This window comes from Artemia franciscana, chromosome 6 (assembly GCF_032884065.1).
Source record: "Artemia franciscana chromosome 6, ASM3288406v1, whole genome shotgun sequence".
Taxonomy (NCBI): domain Eukaryota; kingdom Metazoa; phylum Arthropoda; class Branchiopoda; order Anostraca; family Artemiidae; genus Artemia; species Artemia franciscana.
Genome location: NC_088868.1, coordinates 36,883,092 through 36,910,644, shown reverse-complemented (window position 1 = coordinate 36,910,644; position 27,553 = coordinate 36,883,092). Strand labels below are relative to the sequence as shown.

General features: G+C 35.5%; 1 protein-coding gene across 10 annotated transcripts in view; it reads right to left on the bottom strand.

The window, feature by feature from the left end:
• Window positions 1-27,553, bottom strand: part of LOC136028378 (septin-7-like) — a 201,454-nt gene that overhangs the window by 108,976 nt on the left and 64,925 nt on the right. For 9 of the 10 annotated variants that reach the window (XM_065706185.1, XM_065706184.1, XM_065706182.1 and 6 more), the window contains 2 exons: window positions 22,577-22,770; window positions 9,002-9,158 (listed from right to left, as the gene is read on the bottom strand). In XM_065706185.1, coding sequence (XP_065562257.1) covers window positions 9,002-9,158; window positions 22,577-22,770 — 351 coding nt within the window. Of the gene's footprint in view, window positions 1-9,001; window positions 9,159-18,371; window positions 18,571-22,576; window positions 22,771-27,553 lie in introns of those variants that run through there. The other variant, XM_065706186.1, reaches the window with a different exon arrangement.

Below are 27,553 nucleotides of genomic sequence, written 5' to 3'. Positions count from 1 at the left end.
CTATACAAAATTACGAAACATCTAAATGTCTAAAAACATTTGTTTTTGATATGTTATTCAAAACTTCCAAAAATTATTTCAAGGTGTTTTAAGCGGGATCACACGAGGTTAAAATAAATTATTGTTAGTAAAAATCTTCAAGCCCGGCTTCATTTTCCAGACGCCTGGGGCTTCCGGACAGTCAAGCCAACCCTTCCGCATTTTCATGATAATTATGATAGCTAATGTCACTGTCTACCAGTGTTTCCTAGATGTCCCTTTCAAATATCTATCTTTGCTTCAAAGTCGCAACTGTCAATCAAAGCCAGGCTTCACCTTTCGGATTCCAGACAGCCGTTTTTGTCAAGATCTATTTTTCCTTGCGCAGCATACGCGGCGCGTTTAGAGTACAAACTACGGCTGCGACAGTGCAGAACGTCTTCTTGCACCTTCTTACTCATATTTGAACTATGTTTTCGAACCAGTTTTACTATAGCTGTCCAGTTTATCAAGTTGCAGTTGCATTGCATTACACACTGCATACAATTCGAGAGTAGTTTACGCTAATTTCGAAAAGTCTTTATCTTTCAGTGAACTGAACTTAGTGAACTGAGGTAGTTTTTAGAGGTAAAGATTTCCGAGGCTAAAGGTTTTTTCTAGCAGAAAAACAAGAGAAAAATACCCCCAGATTTAAGCAATGCGTGAAGCATGTGGTCGAAAGCAGGACTATTATTCGACTCATCTAGCAAAACTAGGCAGTAAAGAGGCGTTAAAGGCACAGTAAACTTGACTAGGCAACTTTCGGCCATCAAACCGGCCAGGGGGGCTTAGATAAATGTACAGGGACTTATTGTCGACAGGACCCCCCTTCTTTGTTATCTCGAAACCCCTCCTTATTGTTCCCAGAGCTAGCTGGCAGGCCCTTGCCCCTTATGCACTGTAATTATGCACTTATGTACTGTCAAAGTTCGCCTTTTTACGTGTAGACCATAGTCAAACGTCACACCGGTAAAACGGCGTGGGCTCAATTCCTAGTTGCGGCACACAAACCTTTTGCTTTTTTTTCTACTAAACCAAAAATCGAATTTTCGGAAACTGCCCGGAAACTGCAATGGTCGTAACTAGAATTTTTCTTACTCTCAATATCGACTCAGGGCACATTCTTGATATGTCAGCTAGCTCCCCAAGTCAACTTTGAGTCAAGTTTACTGTTCCTTTACGGATGCCCAGCTTTTTTTTATCCAAATCACTGGTTTATTAGAGATCATTTTTTATTGTACTACAGATCATTTTCGAAAAAAATAAGAATGACTCTTGAATCAGTCGCAAAAATCTATTTCCTCTTCCTCATTTTGATCGACGCCAGTTGCGTTGCTACAAATGAGATTTACGTTCGTGGATCTCGATGTTCCCTTCCACTTCTGGAATGAAAGACGAAGACTGTCATCTATTTTCCAGGAGTTGCTGCTTCCAGCATCGGCGGAGCATCTGATCACATATTGCTTTGCAAACATCAGTGCACTCACAGTTTCAGTTTGGAGACGATTTCTAATTTTTGTTTTCAAACTGTTCAAAATAGAAAATTGCCTTTCTGCGCTTGCGCTGGAATGAGGAAGAGCACACAATGTCAACATGAACTTGGAAATTTCCAAATATACTGGCCTAGATATGCAGTCCTTGACGTCACTCAGCTGCTTCCAAAAGATTCCAGGATCATCGCTTGGTTCAAATTTCGGGAGATCCTCTTTTACTCGGCCAGCTTAGTCTATTGAACTTCCAGCTTATCTCGTCGAGTGTCACTTTCACCTTCGCTGTCACCAAGCAGGTTCGGGAAACGGATCATGAGTGGAACAATAGTATCCACTTTTCCAGAAACGGCCACGGTAGGATCTATACAACGAAGGTTCACCAATGTTTCATCTTTGTAATTAATTCTTATTGATACCTGCAAGCACATTTCGACGAGAAAGCTCAAACAGTTTGTATGGATTGTTTGCACTTGCTGCCTATTCAGTTGACCTGCGCTAGACGATGTAGCGACATAGTTCAGGGTGTTCGGCCCAAGCTTGAGCTCCTCCAGTTTTAGGAAATTTGGTGGAGTTAGTTTGACCCTGAATGGATCTCCTGCGATTGCTATTGCTTCTTTTGTCACAAAGCATCTCAAAAGAGCAAGATAAGTCACTCTGGAACTCTGCAAGAGCCTATGAATGGGAGTTTTACTGCTCTGGAACTCTATATTCAGTTCGTTTGCCTTTTCAAGGACAAAGGCAATAAAGTACAGGTAACCTTTAATCTTTGGGTCCTTCATACAAGCCAAAATCCGACTTGCCTTTTCTTTCGAAGATTTATCTCCTGCTGCATCACCTTCTCCGTGGCTTGCGATTCTCTTGACAGAGGCTTCCAATGATAGCCATCTTGTGTTTCCCACTTGAAGTAGGCGGTGGCTCTCTACACGTGCAAATTCTTGACACTTTTTAAACTCTTCCTGGCGCTTTCGGCTGCTTGCAATATAGTTTACAATGTCGTGATTGAATACTTCCAAACCCTCTGGTAGCTTTTTGGCGGCGTATGTTGTACATAACGCGAGCGAGTGACTTGTACAACCAAGAATGAACAAATTTGGTACTTCCTCTTTAAGCAGCACCCCTAGTCCTTTCACAGACCCAGAATTCACACTAGCATTATCGAAGCCTATACCCATTAAATTTTGTATAGGTATACCAAGGTCTGAAAGACATTTCATAATCAGGTTCTTCTGGCCGGCACTTAACGCGTCGTGCACGTCAAGAAGACCCAAAAAAACTTCACGAACATTGTAATTAGCATCCACATACTTTGCAATGATGACCAAAACTTTGGTCCATGACTTGTCCGTAGATTCATCTACAATAATGGCGAACTTGTTATTCCTTAACCAATTTGCAAGCTGCACGTTTTCCTCTGTGGCAAGAACATTCTTGATTATTCCAGTTGTCTTGGTTCTCGACGAGGCTAATGCTTGGCAAACAGCATCAGTTGGGAAACATGATTTCATGACTTGTAGCAATGAGTCAGTTTTTCTTATAGAAATATCCTCTTTGGCAACCAAACCTGCCAGGCGTAACTCAGCATCTTTAACTGAATCGTCGAAAAGCTGCTTCTTCTGCACTTCCGGTGTTTGCACAAACTGGTCAACAGGCACTGTGCATTTCATAGCCTGCACGTTTTGCTTGTGAAATATAGACTTGAAATGTCTTTTGACATTGTAGATACTTCCTCGAATATCTTTCTTGCATAAATTACAATGAGCATGCTGACTGTTCATATCAGATTTACTAATAAACCCGCCTAGTTCAGGATCCATTTTCCACTTATCACAGAATTTATTTCGATTTTTAATTTTTCTGGGCTTGTTGGATATTTTCGGCTTCTTCTGGTTAGTACTCTGTTTGTTTGGCTTCAGACTACTCATGCGTTTTCTCGCTTCTTGATTATCAGTTGAGCTAGATTCGGAGGTTTCTCCATCATCAGATGATTCAGAAGAGGAAGGGGAACTGTCGATTTTTACAACTGATTCAGAATCAGAAGACGAATCGGATTGATTCTTGTTCTTATTAGCTAGGAACTGAGTCAATGTACTTTGTTTCATGGCTGCAAAAAAAAAGAAAAACACATTTGAACAAGCATGTGTTTCAGTCAATGGCTGAAAATTAATGGGATCAAAATTAAAAGAACAGCTTTTTGTTATTTAGATTGAGATATTATAGACAGGGTCTCCAGGTTTGTAGGCCTACCACAACATATGCAGCATTTGTTTGTTAAATATTAATATACTGGGAATTTTTAGTTTGAAACAAAACCTTAAAACCATGTAAAAAATACAGAAGCCTTAATAACAACTTTGGCACCCGTTTCTAGGTGGCATTAGTAAAAGTAACAGAACTTACAAAATAAATTTCTGATCTCATTAGTAATATGTAGAAATGTCACCAAATGTTGACTTGACAGTTTGATAGTAGCCTACCCGCTACCTCATTCTTACCTGGTTTTTAGTTTTTTGTCTAGTTTAGTTGCTCTGAGGGAAGCACGCTTCCACAAATGTTTGAATGAAAACCAATGAAAACATAAAACAATCTTCAAACCATAAAAGAAAATACTGATTTCCACTTCAAATGGAAACAGACAGTAGTTCAAGCCACTTTTTGAGATTTGTATAGCCCAGACAAAGAATTTGAGGAAATATATTGTAATGTGTCAAGGTATCATCTAAACCTGTTGAACGAACATTTTGTGACATTTTCTTCAACCAGACAGTTAGATCGGTAATTTGTTTACTTATTATTTTATTTCAGTGTTATAAATTCCCTTCTATGATTGTACAGTCCAGTTAGAGCACATCTGAACTCTTTCAGAGTAAAATAGACATAGAAAAAGCAATTCTGCTACTTAAAAAAAAAAATAATAATTTAATTGAGTTTGTGACCACAGCAGTTTTAAACAGGTCAGAAGGGCTTAAATTTGATTAGGAATTAAAAAAATATGATTGAAACCGTGAAAATACAGTTTTGAACAGGATAAATGGCAGGCGCTGACCTTTCATCTTCATCTGGACACAAAATGGAATTCTCCATTGCTTTGCTCAAAAACAAAGGCAGGGCAAAAAGCATTTGACATACCAAAAGATAGACATGGACTCCAGCTACAATCTGATCAAGAGAGCAAGTACACAAGAAAATTACGGAAGATGAAAGAATTGTTTTTAGCAAGTAAGTATTGGTAAGTATGGTCCTAAAATGGCTAAAAGGTGCTAACCTAAGCCTAAGGTCACCCTCTTGTACCTGAATTCGCCTGTACACTTCACTCAGATGCTCTTGTATCATGATTTTTTTTTACCATTTCTTTAACCAACAAAACTGAAATTATTGCAGTAAGCTGTCAGTAAGTCTCACCTGTCTATCTCCATTAAAATCCACACGTCAAGCACAATTTGAAATTGGCACCAAGCGAGTTTTCTTTTCCTGAGGAAAAATCAAGTTGCTTCAACAGAAGTTGAAATTCCCACTTAAGAGAACTTATCAAACTAGAAAGCTCAGCAGAAGATCCTCATCCAGTCTTTTTAAATCCCCTCACTTGCTGACACTGGTCCTAATATTTTTTTTTTCCCGAAAATTGTAGCACTAAGGTGCTACATTTTTCCAGACTTTCCGCAATAGTACTACATTTTACCCTGGTCGTGCTACGGTGCTACATAGGCAAAAATAGTGCTACAATTAGCACTATAGTGCTACAGGTGGCAACCCTGCTGGTTTCCTGAAATCACACAAACATGAATATAAATAAAATTAAGAAACACTCCTCTCCCTTTTCGTCCAACCGCCTAGGGCTATTCGAAAAGCAGGTCCTTTTCGGTTGGGCTGATAGGATACAGTAAGGAAAGATTTAAGAAAAACGAGAATTCCCGGAAGGATGTATAAAGAGGGAGGCTTTGTATATATTGATATGGAGGAGGAGCATGCGTGGCTGTTTCAGCCCCAGGCGATTTGGTGCTGCGGTAAGTTGTTAGTAGTAGTAGTAGTAGTAGTTCACTCCCTTTTAAACTGTGCATGTGCTGTCTGAAGTCGTTGTTTTCCATTTTTCGTGTTATCTATAATACCTTTTCTTGTCCTTTTCTTAAAACTTATAGTGGGTTCCTCTTGCGGGAAACTCCAACGTCTTCACCAAGCAGACACATACCATGTACAAAAGTGTGGCTGCTTTTTAATGAGTGAAAAAATCATGCTTCAATGAATAAACTAGTCTTGCAATCAGGAGATTTTAATAATCTAAGAGTTTAACTGCTATAATAACTTAGACCCGAATTTATTTACATAAATAAGTTAGTGAACTTCGTCTAATGAAGCATCTTCTGTTAGGCAACACCCAGTTCCGACTAGTTCAAAAGTAGCATCAAACCAAATTGAATCAAGCGAGTTACAAACCATCCATCATAGGTTTACTTCGTGTTCCCTATGGTGTCCCAGTACTGACTCATGTGACTCCAATCTTTGGGTACCTACACTTCAAAATTTTACTTTAGGTGTAAGAGCCAAGAACTACTAACAGCCCAATGCAGCAACAATCTGCCCGAAACCAGCACAGCAGTAGAAACTCCACCTCTAATTTAATCTATTCAAAGCCTCACTCTTTACTCCCTCTCATGAAGTTTTTATATCTTCCAAATTTTATGCCCTTTTCTCATCTTACCTATGGAAGGACCCACTTTTTGCTCTCCCATGAGATGAATAACCAAAAAGCACTATATTTGATAACATATCATTTTGCATCAGCGAAATTTTCCCGAACAATTTTAACCTTTCTTTCATTATACCCCAAGAAAGCTGGATCAAACCACACCATCTTAGCAACATCGAACCGGGGTTGCCACTCCTAGTAGGATAATTTATCACTGTTTCTAGTGATTTTTTATATTACCTAAAAAATCACTAAATCAGCACATAAATCGGTACTAGCAAAAAAAGGTACCTAGGTTAAGTTAGGTATTTAATATACTGCGCCTTGGACGACCCCTCTTCAATAATTCTTTGTGGTAGTTTTCATAATTTTGTTACTAAAGTATTATATTTTCATCATATTTTGTTTTATTTCATTAGCATTAATCAACCTTCACTTTTCGAGTGTTTATTATATAGCCTATAAGTACACATAAATCACTAGGTTATTGAAGAAAATCACTGAATCAGCCAAAAAAATCAATAAAATCTAGTGGATGGCAATTTAAGTTGTCCCCTTACATCAACGATCTGTTTTCATTTCAGAGATATTAATTTTATAATAATTAATTTTATTAATAAGATATTAATTAAGATATCAATTCTGAAAATCATCTCCATCCAAGTCTCATGAAATTAGCCTGTTGATGTACTACTGATTTATTTATTTTTTGTAATTTTTAATGAGATAGTCATAAATGTGCTACTCCCCTCCCCCCTCTACCCCGCTCCGTGTTCCTTGAATTTAGCATAGTGCAAGTAATCATTTGTATATGGCTAGTTTTGAGATTTGATTTGTTTTATGTCTATGGCAATATAATCCTAATTTGCCTATATGGAGTACTCCCTCCACATGGAAGCTTCAATGACCCACTACCCCAAAAAAATCTGAGGGTAGCTATTAAATGGTCTTCCTTAGATTATTTGCCTCAAAAAATGCACCTCTTATAAATAAAAAAAAACTGAAATTAACTCTGATATTATGCGATTCATTTTATTTCAACCTTTCTCGATAATTAATCTGTTAGCATGTCTTTTGGCTGCACTGGATTAGCGACATTAGAGGGATCTCTACTCATCCTAAACAAAAGTTAAATAAACTTTCTGATATTAAGCAGCTCTGAGACCATAATTCCTTAGTCTGACTTTTTGCTCTAAAGAATCGGGAACTTCAACAAATGAGTAGGAGGAAATAGACTACAAATTTCAGGAAGTCGATAATTAAAGACTTCTTTGAATTTGAGACGTAAATAAACGGAAAAAAATTTATTTCCTTTCCTCATTATGTCAAAGTTAGAAAGTAAACATCTTGGCACAAAGTACGGGAAGCAACATTCAATAAATAGGGTTGTATATAATTCACAAATCAGGATTTGAAAATATTATCATTTTTTTTTTTTTTTTTAGAGATGATACTTATAATTGAAGGTTAAATTGTCAAATATATCAACTTCATAAGAAGATACCTTCCTAGTTTTGATCATATGTACCAATTATCAATAGTTCGACCACTTTCAAAAATCCTGTACACCAGCTGACACACAGCATGTTTGGCACGAAGTGTGCCAGGCATGGCACGGTGTGGTTGAAGTGTACCACACAATGTGGAGCAGATGATGCTCCAAGATGTAGAGCAGGTATTAAAGAGTGGAATGGAGTTCTTTCCAATCACCGGTTTGGGATATATATTTGGGATATAGATATTTGGGATATATTTGGGATATGGATTTGGGATAGATGGGATATAGATCCCCGGTTTGGGATATCTGTTGGGATATAGATCTTGATATCAGGATTGTTACAGTTTTGATTGTTAATCAAAACGTCAGGGTTCCCGGTAAGATCAACCAAATAAAGTACGAGGGAGGGAGGACGAAATACGCCCCACCCTTTTTCAATTAAAGTAGAAAGTATTTAGTAGGAATATTTAATTTGTCGACAATTATATTTTCATGAGGTTTCCAACGGTTGGGGTGAGAGAATGTCGTAAAGAAACATTTAAAGGAAATTGAACTTCCTGAGAGGGTGTAAAGAGGGAGACTGAATAGATTAGGATGGGGGAGCGGGCGTAGCAGTGTTGGCCTCAGGCGGCTTAGTGCTGCAGTGAGTTGTTAGAAATAATAGTAGCATATTTTCATGAATTATATAGCTGATTTTTATTTTATTTTCCCATTTAATAAGATTTTAGAATATTGGTTCAAAACCTTTTGCCAAGCTCCAATTTCTGTAACTTTTTTTGCACTGTCCCACATTGTTCCATATGGACTGAGGCAATATTGAAGGTGGAACAATGAATTTTATCCATGTCACCCATCGATTACTTAATGAAATTAATGAATTATGAAATTACTTAGTTTTGTTTCATGATTCAATGTGACAAGAAAAATGTGGCGCTGCCCTAAAAACTTCATAATTCTGAAACGAATAAAAGGAAAAAAATGTTAGAAAATCGCCATTTTCAGGTATGAATACACCTAAGATACGCTAAGGGGGTAAAATTGTCTTTATTTTCATTTCCTTGTTGCTTAAAAGGTATATTAGATGCAAGGTCTTATCTAGAACAGGTTATAGGATTGACCCCCTCCCCAAATACTTATCCGACTCGTAAAAGTGTATCAAAAATGCGTATAAACAAGTTTTTTTGTGCGTTTTTGAAGTTTTTTTTTTGTAAACATCCCTCCACCTCAATAACAATTCTGGATACAGCCCTCAATAGATAATATTAACATAACAAGATACTCCCCTTCCGCCTTTTGTAAAAGAAAAACTAGTACCTTTGCTCCTAAGCTACTCGTAATCTCCTTTAGGGGTGGGGCTGGGGCAGGAGCCTGAGGAGCTACATGGTTTTCCTTGTTACTTTGAAGGCTTTCTTTCAAACTTGATATGCCCGTTACACCAACAGAATTTGACGTGATTGTGGCCGATGGCATGCTAAAAATAAATACATTGAATAACGTTATACTATATTACGTTGTCTTATAGTTTTATTTTATATTACATAACTAATAAATAGTTAAAAAGGGTGTTATTTACATAAATAGGCAAGTACATTAACTACCCGAAGTGCATTTCTTTATGCTAAACAATCTATAAAAAAGACTGAATATTTACATTGATATCAACCAACAAAAAGAAAGAAAAAAGAAAAAATTAACATGAATAAAAATATAACTAAAGAAACTAGCACAGGCTCATCCTTGATGAACTTGGCATGAAACTTCAAAACCACTTAAAAATACTCATAACTACATCCCTCACTACCACCCTATAAATAAAAAAAAACAATAAAAGAACAAAAAAATGAGCACACTTAAAAAAGTGAGCTCTGAAATAACATCATACCAACAAAACTCAATACAGCCTAATAAACAAAATTATCTATTTCAATGCTAAAAACGTACAAGCATAAATCATCGCTTTTTTTTGCTAAGAAAACTAATTTTTAGGCATTTGGATTTAAGAAAAGAACGAAAATATGCTAAGAGAGAGAGGGACGGTCCAATAGTCCCAAATTAGTATTGGTTACTATAAAGATATATATATATATATATATATATATATATATATATATATATATATATATATATATATATATATATATATATATATATATATATATATATATATATATATATATATATATAACGCTTGCGTATAGTGGAGGTAAGTGTTTCAGGTGAGTTTTTCATGCTTTCTTGTCCCTACTTGCAGATTCTGCCTCTGTTCTATTAATACAAAACCTGAAACAGAATCCTGTTTTCCTGTTTCTGTTGTTTTCCTACCCGCTTTCCGTCTATGAAATTTCTTTCTTCTTATTTGACGGCGTTACGTAGGGTAATAGTTTTCAAAATAAGAAACAGAGTGTCGAGGTAAATTTTTATGCTAACTAACAACATAACGGAAATCTTATACTCATACAGCTACTGGAGGCTTAACGAGACTTTACTAGTAATGAGATTTAGCTAGCGCTAGTCTGCGGCGATTTCTAGAATTGTTCAGCCTATCAGAAAATCCTATGAAAAATTCCCTGTTTTCCACAAAATTTTCAGGCTAAACTTTATCAGAATTTTCACTTATTAACATTATTTTCAAATTCATTAATTAGCAATCTATCTTTTCATTACTATTTAATTATTTAATCATTAATAATTATTTTAATTATTATTGTTTAATCATCCTTATTTAATTATGTCATTGATTGACTGCGTCCTCTGATTAAATTTAAGAAAAACAATTTTTCTTACAATTTTCTGATAGGTTGAAAAATTTATAACGTAGGTATTTTCGAAGACCACACTGCCTTTCTATGACGATAAATAACAGTTAAAATAGAGATAAATTCTTTTCTTAAGCAGTATAAAAAAAGCTCGTCATCAGCAAATATACTCTATACTCTAGTATGGGCTTGGTCAGCAACTTGGCCAGGGATATGCTGGAAGAAGGTTTCAAATCTTCTGAAGAAGCCGGCGATATTAGAACCTTGTTCATGCTTACTTCCATGAGTATTGCTAAAGGCGTGTTCCCACCACTTCGACCAACTACAATTAGTACAAGTTACTCCAACTTAGTACAAGCACAAATGTATAGCTTTCTAACATTCCTTGTTCACTATTGTTATTACATTTCAAAACTTTACAGTGTATGTGTAAAAAAAAAAAATAGTAAGAAAAATTTGTAAAAAAAAAACGTAAAAAAAATAGTAAGAAATATTTGTAAAAGAAAAAATAGTAAGAAAAATGTGTAGCAAAAAAAACGACTAATGGACTTCGGTCTCGAAAATTGGCCAGTGATATACTGGAAGAACATAGCTAGGAATCAAAGAGTTCGCGATAACGAACTGTAAGTAAGAAGCGACCCGGCTCAATGGTAATCGAAACTCTAATAAACGGAAATTTGATACCAACAGATATATCAAAAGAATTGATTTTTTTTTTTTTGCTGATTACTTGCTGAAAATTTTCCAAGGTTCGTAGTTTTTGATGGATAATAATAAATATAATGAATGTTATATATTTGGAATCAGTATAATAAGCTTACTCATTTGATATATTTTTTTGTCAAAAATCCGTTTTTTAGAGTTTCGGTTACTATTGAGCCGCGTCGCTCCTTACTTAGTTCGTTGCGACAAACAGTTGTTTATGTTTCTGCAAGCTGACACAATATTGTTGGCGGAAACAGTCATTATTTTGCACGGTAAAGTTAAACGATTTTGTTGTACAAATGATGGGATCTACTCGCATGTCAATAATCTAGAGTGCTTCTACGGAAGCTGATAAGATCTCCACAACAGATATTTCCCACTAATGGACATTACTAACTTTCGTTTGCCCCCACAGGGATTAAACATTGCTGCCATCTATCAATCTTGCTGAGCATTATGTGATTTAATATTTAAATACCTTCTGCTAATCTGTTCATTGATGAGACTTAATCCCAGTACATTTTTGTTTTAACTCATTGCATCTTAAAATATTGTCAAATTGTTCAAAGGTGTTCACCTTTGAACGAAAAATAACGAGACACCAGAAGGAGATCTTACTAGCAATTTTTTTGTCAGAACAGGTGAGAATAGCGTCAATTCACAACTACGCGGGTAGGGGGGGGGGTGATAATTTTTTCGTTTTTAAATAAAAATTCAAAAGGTATATTTCTAAATCTAGAGAGGTTACTTCTCCGCCCCCAATTGGAACCTCACACTAGTAATCTTATTAGCTGGACCGCATTGCGATCTGCCCCATTTCCATGAAAGCGGGAGGAAGCAGGATTCAACCTTTGGAGTCAATAGCTGCGCAATGTGTATTTCAAATGTGAGACCATTTTACAATAGAAATGAAAACAAATTATTTTTAACCAAGATCACACAAAGGTTATGACAATCGCAGAGTAAAAGAAAAAAACAACTAAAATGCACTTATGTGGCGAAAACTCGTAGAATGCCGAAACTGACTTTCTGTGCATCATGATTCACTTTGCTGTTACATTTGGGACATCAAATTGATGAACTATTCTAGAATAGTTCTAGCAATACTGACATAGCTATACCGAGGGGTATGAGAGGCAAGGAGCTCCGAAATGAAAATGAAGAAAAGAAAATGACCGGATATAGATACATAGTAAAACCTAATATAAAAGGGTTGTGAAAGCTACTAAATAAGGTAACTGAATTCAAAACTGTACGATTATCTTAAATATGAAGAGCCAAAAACAACAATTGGGACTGCTGGGAAACTATTTTAACACATTTTTCTCTTTCTGATGCATTTAAAAAAAATCTTTCATCCTAGAGTAGGTAGTGCCGTCATTGGGGGGGGGGGTAAGGCAAGGAAGCCTGTACCTCAGGATTTTTGCCCCACCCCCTCTATTAATTAAAAAATGTCTTTTTTAGGGGTATTTTCATTAGAAAACCCCAAAGTGGCATTAACGCTGAAAAAAAGACAAACTTGCCTGACCTTCCGACCCCCCTAAATATAGAAAGATTCATCCTCCCCTGAATAGTCAACATTTCATTTGTCACACACCCCCCCAATTTACTTGAATTGGCACCACTGAGGGTAGGAATGGGTCGCCAATGGTTAATCCCTGCCTCTATTTTAGATTGTATTTGATTTTCTTCAGCTTCTTCAGTATAAGACCAAAACACTGGTTGTCACGATAGGGTTCTACCTACAGCGAAGTTTTTAATGACATCATTACACGTAGCAACGGCAATAAGTCCTTGCGCTCTGATTCTAATTAAGTATAATTACAGAACACTCAAAACTGGCAAAAAGCCATTTGTGCCGCAATTATTAAAAAGATTTGATAGACGCATCAATGAAATCGTGTTTTTAACAGTCATGGCGTATTTCCAAAGCTATCGAATAGGGCCTTAGGTCAGAAGTCATTGAGTTTAATTTCCACAGCTGAGAATGTCAGTTACGCACTCGTGGGTTATACCCTACGCATAACTAATGCGCAACTCACATGTGGAAATTAGGCATCAACGCTGTGCGCCCTAATTATCGGAAAACGAAGAAAAAAGTCCAACTAAATATGTTCAAAGTAATAAATAATAGCTGAACAGTTTAAAGAGCGATAAATTTGTTTGTACGGTGGTTGTACCTCAACCAACCTCGGCAAAGGTTCAACCTCGCTTCAACCAATTTCACTCAACCTTGCCAAGCGTTGGTGGCACACATTTATGGTTCTGGTGTTGAAAGCTATCAGTGTCAATCAACAACCAAATCCTTTTTGTCGCAAAATACGTTCTAAACCTGCATCTTAATGCCAAAACATCCCAGCTCTAATTGGGCCCTTGGATAAATGCAGAATTAGTTCTAAGAGAGAGACGGGGGGAGGGTGACAGTAGAAACTGGTATATAATTCCCAGGGCCGTAAGCAGAACTTTGTTTGGGGCTGCCCTTTCCTCATGGTCGCAGAAACTTTGGAGGATGCTCATTAAATCAGAAATTGAGAGTTCTAATCGCTTTTATACAAACCGAAAGTGATTGGAGACCCACCAGCCACGGGAGGGGGGTAATTTTTGACAAGGGGGTATATTTTAGGAGGGTGAAAAATGACTAGACCCATTTGAACCAGTTTTGAAGACATTTTTAGAAACTGTGAAGCAATAATTTAATTTATTTTAAGTTTCAATTTCGCTCCTAGATTTCCGGGCAACAAGAGTCCGAAGCCCCTCCCCTTCTTTTTCGACGAATTCTTGAGTACCTTCATGTACATGATTATCGGCTATAGGCTAAAGCAAATTAAACACCAAACCTCTCAAATAACGAACTTGCTAGTCCCTCTGAAAATAATTTACACTTCTAGAAACTTGGAAAAAATCAATTATTTTGTACTTTTGCACCCTTAAATTCTGGTAATTTTTGCTAAAGCTAGTACGCAGAGTAAAATAAAATTACATGACTATCACTAGATTTCACCTTGCACCTTTTGTAATAATACGTCCAAGCAATGCAATTTAGCGGTGAGACGGTCTTACTTTTTTTCCACTTGAAAAGCTTTTAACGTCAATGAACTGCTAAATTCTCTTTTGTCGCATTACTTTGTGTTCAACCTTTAGGGAAGAAACCAAAGAATCAAGGCTTTTACGAGGGTAACTATCTCGATATCAAAGACAGGTTCCAAAATAAAGATAAAAAAAAAAGGTTCTAATTATCGCCAATATTTGTTAACTGTTTCAGGGTCTATCAAACTGCGTGATAATTGTTTTATATCAACTCATTTCAATACGCGTATGTACCGGAGAGGGAGAGTAGACTCGGGTTTCTTTCTCCACCTAAATTATCACATTTTATTTCTACATTATCCATAGAATTCATTTGTTATTAACTGAATTGACGAATTTATATATTTTGAAAATAGTTTACTTAAATCAACCTATGACATCAAATTAGGAAACAAACTAAATAAATTTTGAGAATTCAGATTTATGATGATCAAGCAGAGAAACGCTTATAGTTTTTGACATAATTTAATGTTTGCCGATCCCGTAAAATCACTATTCTCGCATAGTAGCAAAAAATTTCAAATCCGTTCAAATAGTAGCTTCATTAATTACACAGAGGACAGTCCATCATGGGTATACACGCCCTCTAGACATCTGCTGTACCTCCTTTACCCCAGGTTGACACTTACACAGTACATGCGACCAGGGCCGTATCCACGATTTTTTTCATGGGGGGGGGAGGGCTTTACAAAAGGATTTTTTTCGGGGGGACCATGATTTGGGGGTGTTTTACGATTTGGACAAACATTTCAGGAAGGTTCAAACCCCCTACTCGATGCATAGTATGCAAGATATTTGTTTTTGCCTCAAATCCCAAAATTGAAAAACGTGAATATAGAACACACTTTTGGCACAAGACCAACCCTCCGTAAAATCGTCTGGCCCTTTAAAAGATCAGGCTTGCATGTAATTGTCAAAATAGCATTTTATTACGGTATTATCTTTTCTTGATTGCAAAAGGCATTAGATGTTTCAACCTCTATTCAAATGAACCCTTAAACAGCTCTTCATGATGTTCCAGTGGGTTCTAAGTGTTTATCCCTCCCCCACGAAAAATAGGGTTTTACCAATTTGAAAACTTTATTTGAAATGTTTTTTTTTTTTTTTAATTTCACTGAGAAGTGCTAGGAAAAGTGAAAAAGAGGAATTTACACGCCGTAAGTATCTTAAAACATAGAAAAAAGCACATATCCATTTTTGTAGAAAAGACTTCCAAATGAACTTCTGCAATTTTTGGAAATTAAAAAGGCAGAAGAAAGAAGTATAAACAAAAAATCATTAAAATTAGGCTAAAAATACATGGCACCAAAAAGTTTAAGAATGTTTAGCTTTCCTTTGAAAGCATAGTTGGCTTTCGGAACCAACGAATTCTTATTGTTTAAGTTTTTACGGACAAAAGCGTTTTCAAATTCTACAAATTAATTTTTTCTATCTTCCAAGTGTAGATCTAACGAACAAAAATTACAAAAGATATACCAGCCAAACTCAAAACGAGCAAAAATTAAAAGGAGTAGGGCTGACAACTCCCATGTTTTCTCAAGATCAGAACATAATTTGCACGTTGATAAAAAAAAAAATAAAAATAATAATAATACAATTAACCGTGGATTGTCAGTTTAATGTAACTATTCTGATTATTTATTTCTTATTAAAGTCTTGATACTGCTTTATTTATTAAAGTCAAAAAAGTGAAACCATTTAAAATGTGTTTCGTTTTCAGTAAAGCGCAAATTAAGTTCTAGTCTTGAGAAGGCGTGGGGGTTGTACACTTTTCGTTTTCGTTCACTGCCATTTTTAGGGGTTTCAGCAGACCATATCCAAGGGGAAGTTGAACCCCCCCCCCCTCAAAAAAAAATTGTTCAACTCGTAAAAACGTAATAAAGAAGCACATACACAAATTTTTATACTTTTTTTGTGCAGCCCCCCTCCTAGAAAAACCTGGACATCTCTCCTTGGGTTTCAAGCTGTTCTCCGAAATTCTCATAAATTTCTTGCGAAAATAATATTTTACAATTATTACCAATCAAAATAATAGTTACCACTCCTGAATAATATATGAGAATAACAGATAATGAATAAATATATAACAGCTATAAATGATAGCTTTATCTCAGTAGACACTTTTGAAATACATTTTTAAGTTTTGGTTACTATGGGCGTGGTTCGTTATTACTAGGTTGCAGCTGTCGCTACAACCACGACTATGTTTATGAGGTTGCTAAACGACTATGTTCCCTGCAAGAGGCCGAATGGACCCTGATAATACTCTCCATCTACGGTATACACAACTTGAGATCTGTGTACTTGACCCTTGTACTTGATTAAATAAAAAAAAACACGTTTTTTTTTCAACTGAAATTAAGGAGCAACATTAAACCTTAAAACGAACAGGAATTATTACGCATAACAGGGGGTTCGCCCCCCTCGTCAATGCTTCACTCTTTACGCTTAAGTTCAAAATTTGTTCCAGTTCTTTAAGAATGACCCCTGAATCACAAAGGCCGTTGAATTAGAATAAATAGCTCTTCTAAAAGTGCTAATAAAAAAAAAAAAAAAAAAAAACTAGCGTATAGAGCGAGGTATTGACGAGGGGAGAACCCCCTCATATTTGTAATAATTTATATTCGTTTTAAGTTTAATGTTGCTCCTTACTTTCAGTTGAAAAAACTTAAAAAAAAATTAATTTCTGATTTTTTCCCCCAAATAATGCCAGGAAATCCTGCGTCCGCTTCATGAAAAATTCCCTGTATTCATGAAAAATTCCTCCATGGAAAGATCCTCCCATGTAAACCCCTCCCCAACAAAAAAAAAATCCCCTTGAAAACGTCTGTATACTTTCCAACACTCAATAATATATGAAACAATAGGCAAAGTTCATAACTTGTAGCTCTTCCCCCGGGGAGTGTGGGGGACTATGCCATCCTCAAAGACATATTTATTAGAATTTCGACTATGCTGAACAAAATGGCAATCTCAAAATTTTTATCAGGTGACTTAGGGAAAAAATGAGTGTGGAGGGATCCTAGTTGCACTCCAATTTTTGGTCATTTAAAAATGGCACTAGATATTTTAATTTACGTTCAAATGAGCCCTCTTGCGATATTCTAGGACCACTGGGCCGAAATGATCAACCCCGGGAAAAAAATTAAACACGCATCTGTGATCTTTCTTCTGGCAAAAAATACAAAATTCCACATTTTTGCAGATAGGAGCTTGAAACCTCTACAGTAAGGTTCTCTGAAACGCCGAATTCGATGGTGTGATTTTTATTAAGATTCTATAATTTTTAGGGGGTGTTTTCCCCCTTTTCAAAAATAATGCAGATTTCCTCAGGCTCGTTATTTTTGATGGGTAACATTAAACTTAATAAAACTTATATGTTTAAATTCAGCATAAAAATTTCATTCTTTTGATGCATCTGTTTGTATCAAAACTCCGTTTTTTAGAGGTCGGTTACTACTGAGCTGGGTTGCTCCTACTTGCAGTTCGTTACCACGAACTGTTGATTCTGCTGATCCTCCTGACCCCTTGGTATAATCGTGGTGACAATGTTGTAAACACCTAAATTCAGTAGTTTATTTCTAATTTGACACATTTACTTACAATTGCTCCATTTTAATTATATTGTTTTATCAAATAATTAACTAATTAGTAATTAAATTATAACTTAAAAGTAATAAAAGATATCAAATGATTAATAAATAATATATTAATTAAATATAATACAATCAAATGGTACTTGTCTGTTAAACAGAACACCTTCAAGAATTACGCTCTGTGAGATATGTTTAATCTGCAAAAAACCGGTTTAGTGTCTGTATTGACAATTAGCGTTGATTCAGTGAAAAACTAAGATATAGGTATATTTGGACAAAATATTTAGTTGGTATTTTGGTTAGGTTATGTACTTAATATAATTCGTTCTGGGTAACCTACTTTCCATAATTCTGTGTCGCAGTTTCCATAATTTTGTTGATAAAATATTATATTTTAATCATGTTTTGGTATATTTTAGGAATAACCATTAGGCAAACCGGGGTTTGTCAAATCTTACAGAAATCCTTGATGGTATTCTATTTAACAGACAAGTACCAATTAAATATTATAATTAATAAATGCAAGTCAACTAGATTTACCTCATTTCACTTTTCTTTTGCCTCCTTGGAAAAGGAACAGGCTCTGTCATACTATGTTAACAAGGAGACTCCAATTCCAAAATCGTTCTATCACTATCCAGAATCCGGTTAGAAAAGCATATCCCGTTTTTGCGGAAAAATGCAAATTTTATATACGAAATATGACACACCTTAAGCCAAGTTATGGGACAACTAAACCGCAAGCTATCTCTATATTCTAAGCAACTCTTAGATAAGTCATTGAGTTTACTTTTGGATAATTACATCGGAGCGGAAATACATTCTTGACACATGACTAATCCTGATCAGCTCGAATCAGCTCGAAGGTGCCACTCATTCGGTTTGTTCAAAAAAATTATTAAAAATTCATTGGCTTCTTAGAAATTATTTTATCTCTTTTTATATGTGTATATGCGTGTATGTATGCATATATATTTCCTCATTATTTCATTAGAGTCTATTTTATCTACAGATCTACATAATTAATTTAGTCTATTCAATCTATTAGTCTATTTAGTTTTGTTTTCTATAGTTTTTCATTTTATTAATATTTTCCTCTCTTCTCCTTTTTGCTCTTCTCTCTGTGAGTAAGTGATTATTTTTTTTTCTTCTCTGAGTAAGTGGCTCGTTCATTTTCCCCTTTTTTACAGACCAAAGAGCCTTTGGGGAAATAGTAAAATGTAATATTGTATGTGTGTTTCGTGATGAATAAATCTTATCTTATCTTGATCTTCACTTACTGGTTCCCCTAATTTAATCAGCGGGGTCATCCAGGGACGTCATTTGAGGAGGTAAAGTGAGCTACACCTTCCTAACGCATGACCAATTCTGATCTTCGCTTACTTGCTCCCCTTATTCAATCAGCGGGGTCACCCAGGGGCATCATTTGAGGAGGTAAAGTGAGCAACATAATGTCAAAAGTCCATAAACCTATTTTACATTTGACAAATTTCTTGTGAAGGGGATGTAAAATGAGGCAATTCGAGTCTTATTTCACAGAAACCTAGGCTTTAGCCCCCTTATGAAAATTTTATACACAGAATGTCAAGGGTCATTTCTTTTTTATTACTGAAGGGAAAAATTTAGCACTGTACCTTTAGACTGTTTATTAGACCTAATTACAGTGACTGATCGTATCTCAAACCATAGGTTGTACAAAATGTGTGGTTCAGTCCCACTTTCCAGGGCTATGATGAGAGAAAAATTTAGATGGCTAGGGTAAGTTCTGCGGCTGAAGGATGACAGATTGTCCTTGTCGGCCAATTGTTTAGGGCTAAACGAACTGTAAGTCGTCTTCGGTTGGGGTGGGATTATGTCGTAAGGAAAAATTTAAGGGAAATAGGAACTTTCTGGGAGGGTGTAAAGGGGGAGGCTTTGTCCAGATTGGGATGGAGGAGAAGCATGTACAGATGTGTTGGCTTCTAGCGGCACGATGCTGGGGTGAGTACTCAGTAGTAGCAGTAGTAGTAGTAGTAGTGGTGTTGTATCTTTTCTTAATCCCTGCCTAAAAAGTTTGGGACAAGTGCAATGAACACCAAAATCGGGGTGGCCTATGTCTCAGGTTCATTTTCATAATTCAAGTTCATTTATTTTTTCAATCATAACATACTAAATTTACATATATCTAAACATATCAGAGAGACAAGCTCGTTCTGAATAAAAAAAAAATAAAGAAATAAATGGATAGTCAATCAAAATAAAAGACATGACAATGAGGAAAAATTTAATAAACACAAATATAATTGCTGACCACGCCACAGCAGACACCCCATCCGACAATACAAAAAAAAAACATGGAGAGGGAAATCAAGACCCGAGAGAAGCGCCCAATAAAAAAAAAATAGACAGTTAATAAAATTCCAAACGATACATCAAAATCGAAAGCATATTCATATCGATTCCATGCTGCAATCACACTATTTCGTAGATATAAACGGACCTATCTGACACTACCAATAGCGTAGTTTATGTATAGTGCGAGTTAAATGTAAATATGGCAGAACAACTGGGAAAAAAGTATACCTCTAATCTTTTCTTCTTCAATAACTTCATAATAAATCCCGAAAATTGGGTGATAGTTAACACACCCACAAGCACCTTCAAATAACATCCCTTGATTTGAGGGTTTAATAACCCCCTTTCCCGAAAACAAACATGGTATCGTTTATGAAATCAAGTTTTAAATCTGAATTACAAAGAGATTTAAGATCTAGGATAAGAAGAATTTTAAATCTTGAATAGAAAGAATTTTTTTAATATAATATTCTTATTAAATCTCTTTATTTTTTTCTATTTAAGGGTCTAGTCTAGACTTTAGAGGCAAAGAATTTTTCTTTATCTATTAAAAACCACCCACTGACCTACATCAGTGAAAATGAGGCTAAATAATGACATCCAGTAAAGTGTCCATAGTAGAAGGAGATGAAAGAAAATAAATATATAATATAGGAACAGACACTTTGTGAGTTCTCGCAGTACAGGAACTACCGAATCGTCAATAATTTCAGAATAGCGGACCCCGAAGTCTCAGTTGCTAGACAAATTGCAAAACATAGACTAATCACAAACTTGAGTTTCGCCAAAATGATTGGGTCCAAGGGTACTTGTCTATTATATAAAACACGCTCGAGAAGTGAAGTTTGGTTAATACTAATGAAAAAAAAATATGATGAAAATAAAATATTTTATTAGCAAAATTGCGAAAACCACAACTTTTTTTTTGAATTTTGATCAAGTCACCATCTTCGCAACAGATCCTTTTTCTACATATTTTTTCGTGTTTTGTAAAACTTTCTGTCCGGAGTTGGAAAAGCTGGTACTAGTAATTCATGAAAATGGGGGGGGGGAAAGAAACCTTTTTCAACCTTTTTTTAATGAACATACAAAAAGGTATTATTTTTAAACGTATGGTGAACAGTTTTTTTTTATTGAAATTCCAAAATAGGTATTTTTCAAAATTTCTTGTAAAACCTATGACACATAAGTTGATGAATCATTTTAGCGATTTCCAATTTTGCATTAGCCGATTTGCTTCAACAAAAATGAAGAAGGTAATTGTCTATTATATAAAACACACTCGAGAAGGGAAGTTTGGTTAATGCTAATGAAAAAAAAAATGATGAAAATAGATTACTTTATTAGCGAAATTGTGAAAACTGCAACTTAAAAATATTCTCCCAGAATGCAGTGTTACACGTCCAAAAATGTTGCTTCTCGTACAATGTTATGTTGCTTATGTAACAATGTTATGTATAAACAATATAATTATAACATTGTATAAACAATGTTATGGATGTAATGTTGCTTCTCGTACAAAGTCATGGTACGTCCATTGACGCTGTGTTTTGTTTTGGGCAACAACCGCTTATCCTGAAAAAATATAACTGCCTGTTCTTCGGTGCTTGGCAAATCCCAAATCTTAATCTGAACATCCATGGTGAGACACGATATTCTATGACTAGTCAAAGCAAACTAACCGGTGTCCTCAAGAATCGCATTAAAAATGAAGTAAAATGACCTAAGTCAAGAATCGTGTTAATGATGAACTTTTTTTGTCTTTGAGACGGTCAGCCGACGCCGAGGCTCCCAACTTAATAATTCACAAATTTTCTTCACAATTTTGCTAATAAAGTATTCTATTTTCATCATATTTTATTGTCACCAAACTTCACTTCTCGAGTGTGTTTTATATAGTAGACAAGTAACGGTGCAAGTATTAAAGCAGTAATTTATATCATTCAACTTTTTCTTTATTCAACTTAAAAAATACAAAAACATTATTATTTCCCATTAGAGAGCAGAGCTCGTAAGGCTGGGACAGTGCAAAAACATAGAAAAAACATCAACATCTCATCATACAAATAATTCCAAAACTTAACACGGCAAAAAACAAACAAAATTGAAAAAAAACACAAAAGAGAAATAACAAGGATAAGTAAATAGCTAAAATCGGACAGGAGGGGCGTGGGAGGCCATCCCAAACACAGGGACACAAAAACAAAACACAAAAAGAAGACTAATCATACCCGTTATCTTTTCTTTGTTTGTTTGTTTTAATGCTCCGTCTTGTTGTGTGTGTTTGTTTTTTTTTTGCAGATATGCAACTAAATAAGTAGTAAACAAATAAAATAAATGATAAAAACTAAATAAGTGAGTCTGATAATAATAAAAATAATAGATAATAATAAAAGAGCATTTCCAATTACCTTGTAGCCGGATTCGACAACGATCCATTTGCAAACAGTCCCACAGAAGGAGTCGCAGTTGCAGACCGAGATTGCAAATTAGTGGCTAAAGATGTGATGGCACCGGTTGGAGTGGGAGCAGTCGCAATAGTCTGTCCACTATTTGATGGCGAGGGTGTCTCAGCTTTGAAGAAAAGCTCACGCTTACTCTGGAGCTGAAGAAAAGAACTCGTAAGAAAATCGATACAATAACTAAATATAATTCACGAACGTCATTGGTTAATTATCATCATTAAATTCGTTCAGCAAACCATGAGACAGAGTAGCAGCGTTGCCAACGCTTTGAAATAACTGGTACCAGTTTTCCGACTAAAATTGTACCACAAATATTAATTTGCACCAATTGAACAGCTGGGTAAAAATTTAATATAACAGAAATAAATTCGATAAACTAGAACTTGTAACAGACATTCGAGTCAGAAAGGATTAGGTAAAACCAAAATGTATTTAAAAAAATATGTAAATGTAGCGCAACATACCAGGACCTCTAAAATGTACCAAAATGTACAATTGAACCGAGTTGGCAACGCTGCACAGCAGTGGATGAAGCCAAGCATGGAAATTTGGAGCTACGGTTTAAACCCGCCTGGCAAAGGCACTTAAGGAGTGGCAACACTCGATGTAAATATAGCCAAGAAATTGATGCGGCTTTGCACATTTTCTTACAATAAGGGAAATGACAGACAATACATATTGTGTATCAATATGAATTAGGCCCAGTATGTCACATTCAATGCAATACACAATACACAAAAAACAAAACACAAAAAGAAGACTAATCATACCCGTTATCTTTTCTTCGTTTGTTTGTTGTGCTCCGTCTTGTTGTGTGTGTTTGTTTTTTTTTGCAGATATGCAACTAAATAAGTAGTAAACAAATAAAATAAATAATTAATAATTATTATAATTAATTATAATATATTTAATTAATTAATATATAATAATTAATAGTCATTAATAATTATTAATAATTAATTAATTATAATATATAATTAATTAATTAATTATAATTATATACTATAATTAATTATATAATTAATTATTATAATTATTATAATTAATAATAATTATAATTAATATTTATTAATGATAAAAACTAAATAAGCTATGTGTCACCCGTATATTTTTTCCCCGGCCTCATCGTATACAACTAATGATTGCAAAAACATCAAGAAGAACTAATTCAATCACAAATTAAATGTTATATACTTTCAATTTTAAGGGCCAAAACTGACCATAGACAATCTGCAAACCACTAACGCCCCCTGTGCCATACGCAATTTTATGTTCCCTTATTTTCGTTACTGTTTTTTTTCCTATTAATCCATTTTTTTAACCAAATAGAAAAATCTAACAGAAAAACAAAAGGCTGTATCCAAGGGGAAGGGGTACTGGGTTTGAGTCCCTTCCCAATTTTTTCCTATTCGTAAAAATATACAAAAACTCACATAAGCAAATTGGTGATGCATTTTTTTGGTGAAAAAATACGGCCCTCTGAAAAAATACTCCCCCCGGAAACAAAAATCCTGGATACGACCCTGGCTATATAGAAAAATTAATCTAAGCAATATCCTTAATTTCTAGTCGAGCACGAACGGTGCTCTAACCCTTGGAGGGACTTGAGGGGGAGGGCAACACCAGACCAATGACAATTTATATGGATTTAAAGCCTAAATTCAATTCTTATTTTTATTTCTGCTCGTTTTAAGTTTTACCCATTGAGAAGTTCCGGGAGTAGTTTTAATTCGTTTTTGGTTCAATATTCTAAATAAGCTATTATTTTTTTTTTCATTTTAAGATATAAATTCAATCTTGGCTGTGCAGAAGAATTGTTTTCTTTTAATTTCAAGAATTGAATAAAGGCATGAAGTAACGCAAAAATTCTGTATCTATCAAAAAAGGTGTCTTCCGTGCGGATTAAAAAAATCTCCGTGCGTACTTTTGTTTCTTTTGCTCTTTTTTAAAATATTTCATGTTTATGTTTAGGATAAGGAGTCATTACGGGAGTCCCTGAGACACTGCAAACAACCTCGAATCCACGAAGCTATGCTTGACTGGTGATTCCAACATAAGTTGGTGATTTACTTTTAAGATATTTTATATTTCTGTTTAAACTAGAAGAGCTATTAAAGAAAAAAAAACCTACACTGAGACACTGCAAACAATCTCGGATCCACGACGTTATGTTTAATAATTAGTGATTCCAACATCAAAATAAATATGATATATTATCCAAATCCAACAGTTCACATTAATAAATAAACCATACTGAAATCACAGATATTATATGAATCACAGAAGTTCTGCACCTTAAGATACAAAAGAAACACGTACTCGGGTATTCAAATCAAAACTGAATTATGAGATGGTATCTTAGCTCAAAAATCAGCTTTCGAACTGAGGTTTCATATACTGTATACCCGCAAATCATCATATGATTAACTTTTGAGGGTTCAATAGCTATGCTAACAGCAAGCCTAAAAGTCATTGTCAGGATATACATACCCACGTGGCCTAGATTAATACCCCATATGTAACTGCTTGCCTGACAGGCCAGCCAGAGAGGTAGCCAAGAGCTTAAATTAGGGGGGGGGCTTGATTTTGAAAAATGCCTTTATACTACCTTCACAAAAAAATTGCCTCTCTACAATATATTCGTGAACAGGCACCCTTCAAGGTAACCCTAACAACATGGTTATGCCCCTCCCCCTTCCAAACACACTTAGGGCAAGAATATACTCCCCCTCTTCCTTCATTATCTTATTCCCCCTCTCCTGTGCATAAAGAGCTGTTCAAAAGTCGAATCAACTGACACCAATAGGACATTGGGGAAATGATTGGGGAAGGTCCAAGCCCACCCTAAATATCATGGGTTCGCGATCATTATAGTACTTCACAATTGTTTCCGTTTAATTCAGCTTCAGCTGTTTTGGGGTTCACCATAGAATTTCCAAAAAAAAAATCAATGGACGCACCTGACTCCATGTGAAAAAAAAACATTCGCTTAAACTCTGCTGAGTGCCGTCCTAGCCGAGTGGATTGGTGCGGTGGATTTTAGAACGTTTCTCCGAAACAGCGGGAGTTCGAATCCAAGTGTACTCAATTATTTGGTTTGGGACGGGGGCAGTGGCATGACTCGGTAAACCCAGCCAGAGTCGACCCAGCTCTAAATGTGTACCTGGAGAAATCTGGGGAAGGTAAACAGGAAGGGTTTGCAAAAGCACCGGATTTTTGGGTCCCAACCCCTCATTGTACTTCCTGGCTGAAACGGAGAACAGCCCCACCGGTAGGGACTGTAAAGTCCAATGCCCTATTCTTTTTTTACCTTTTTACGTATATTCTGCCCATGAGAATCATCTTGAGTATCCCTGGGTTCCCGCATATACGATTATTCGCAAGCAAATACGATTATTCAGACAGATATACGATAATCGTAGCTGTGTGCGGATTTTGGCTATAATGTAATCGATTTTCCAAAATATCACAGATGTTTATGATTCTCTACTTGTCATATTATTTGGATCAACAAATCATATGAAATCAATACGCCGGACAAAATCAAAATAGATGCTGAAAAATTGGTTTTGTTAGTTAGAAATTCAAAAAAAAAAACTTTTTCTCTAAAGCTGATAAAGGCCATAAGGCTTTAGGGAGGGATGGGGGCACTTGACCCGGCCGCAGAAATTTTAGGGGCACAAAATTTCAAATAAATAGTCAAACATTTGTACTTTCTGAAATTTTATTTATTTTTAAATAAAATGGAGGGTGCAGATAGCAGTTAGTACCTGCAAATTGAATTCAAAATTGTCATTTTTCACTTATAAAATAAAAAGTCATATTTAAATCGATAAAAAATTTGTTATTGAAAGATAGTTTTGTTAAAATTTGGCCTGAAAATTTTTGGGAGACAGGGTGCTCCCAAATCAAGATTTTGCCCCAGGCGCAAGGGAGGCCGGAACCGCAACTGCCATAAGAATAGCTTATGCGTAATTTGGTCAAAATCCCAGGAGGGGCAAATTGGAGCTAATTCTCCCAAATCAAGTGAAAATTACGGTAAAATTTAAAAATGTCCCATATAGTAACATAAGGCAAATATATACTAAAGAAAACTGGCCCGTTTCGGCGGATGCTTGAATTATGCGGGCTTATCTTAGTTTGGACAAGGCTTTTGAGGGAACTAATTTTCAGCTAGTAGGACAGACTTAGGCAGGGAGAGGGCAGTTGACCCCCTACCCCACAGCGAATTACGCCACTGAAAAAAGGCTGCTTGTAATGAAAGCACGGGATAAAGTCTCCAAAGAATTAGGAGTTCAAGGTAAGATTAGCAGGCCAATTCAGATTGCTAGGCCTAATTTGAAAATTATAGGACAGTTTGTTTCGTTTTGAGCAGCATAGCCTGTACCTGTACAGTTCCGATATTTCATCTTTTCGGGAAAATGATACAAGTACTCTCTTTCTAGAACATAGAAACACCCTGTTGCTCTATGAAATTTGTGCCCCTTAAAGACAGATACAAACAATTGTCTAGTGTGTCCCCCTTCATTATTATCGGGTTAACATACAAATCCCGTATCCGATTTTTTAATACGATATTTCGCAAAAAAATCGTATACGTTGGAACTGAAAATTAGGAACTTTAGCAAACTCTTCAACTGGTTTGAGCCCTCTCGATCTAAAAACCCCTACGGAATGGTGTATCTTTATCTAAGACACACACATATTCTGCCATCAGTCAAACCATCAGTCAAGCATGTAAAAAAAAATAAAAAATAATTATATTTCATACGTGTGTTTGATACAAATAAGTATCAATAAGTATCAAATTTGAGAGTATATCGGTGTAATTATACAGACTTCTGAAGTCTGGTAATATAAAGTAATATGATGTCACAAGAGGACATGAAAACATGGATTTATCGTCTTTCAAGTCAGTTTGGC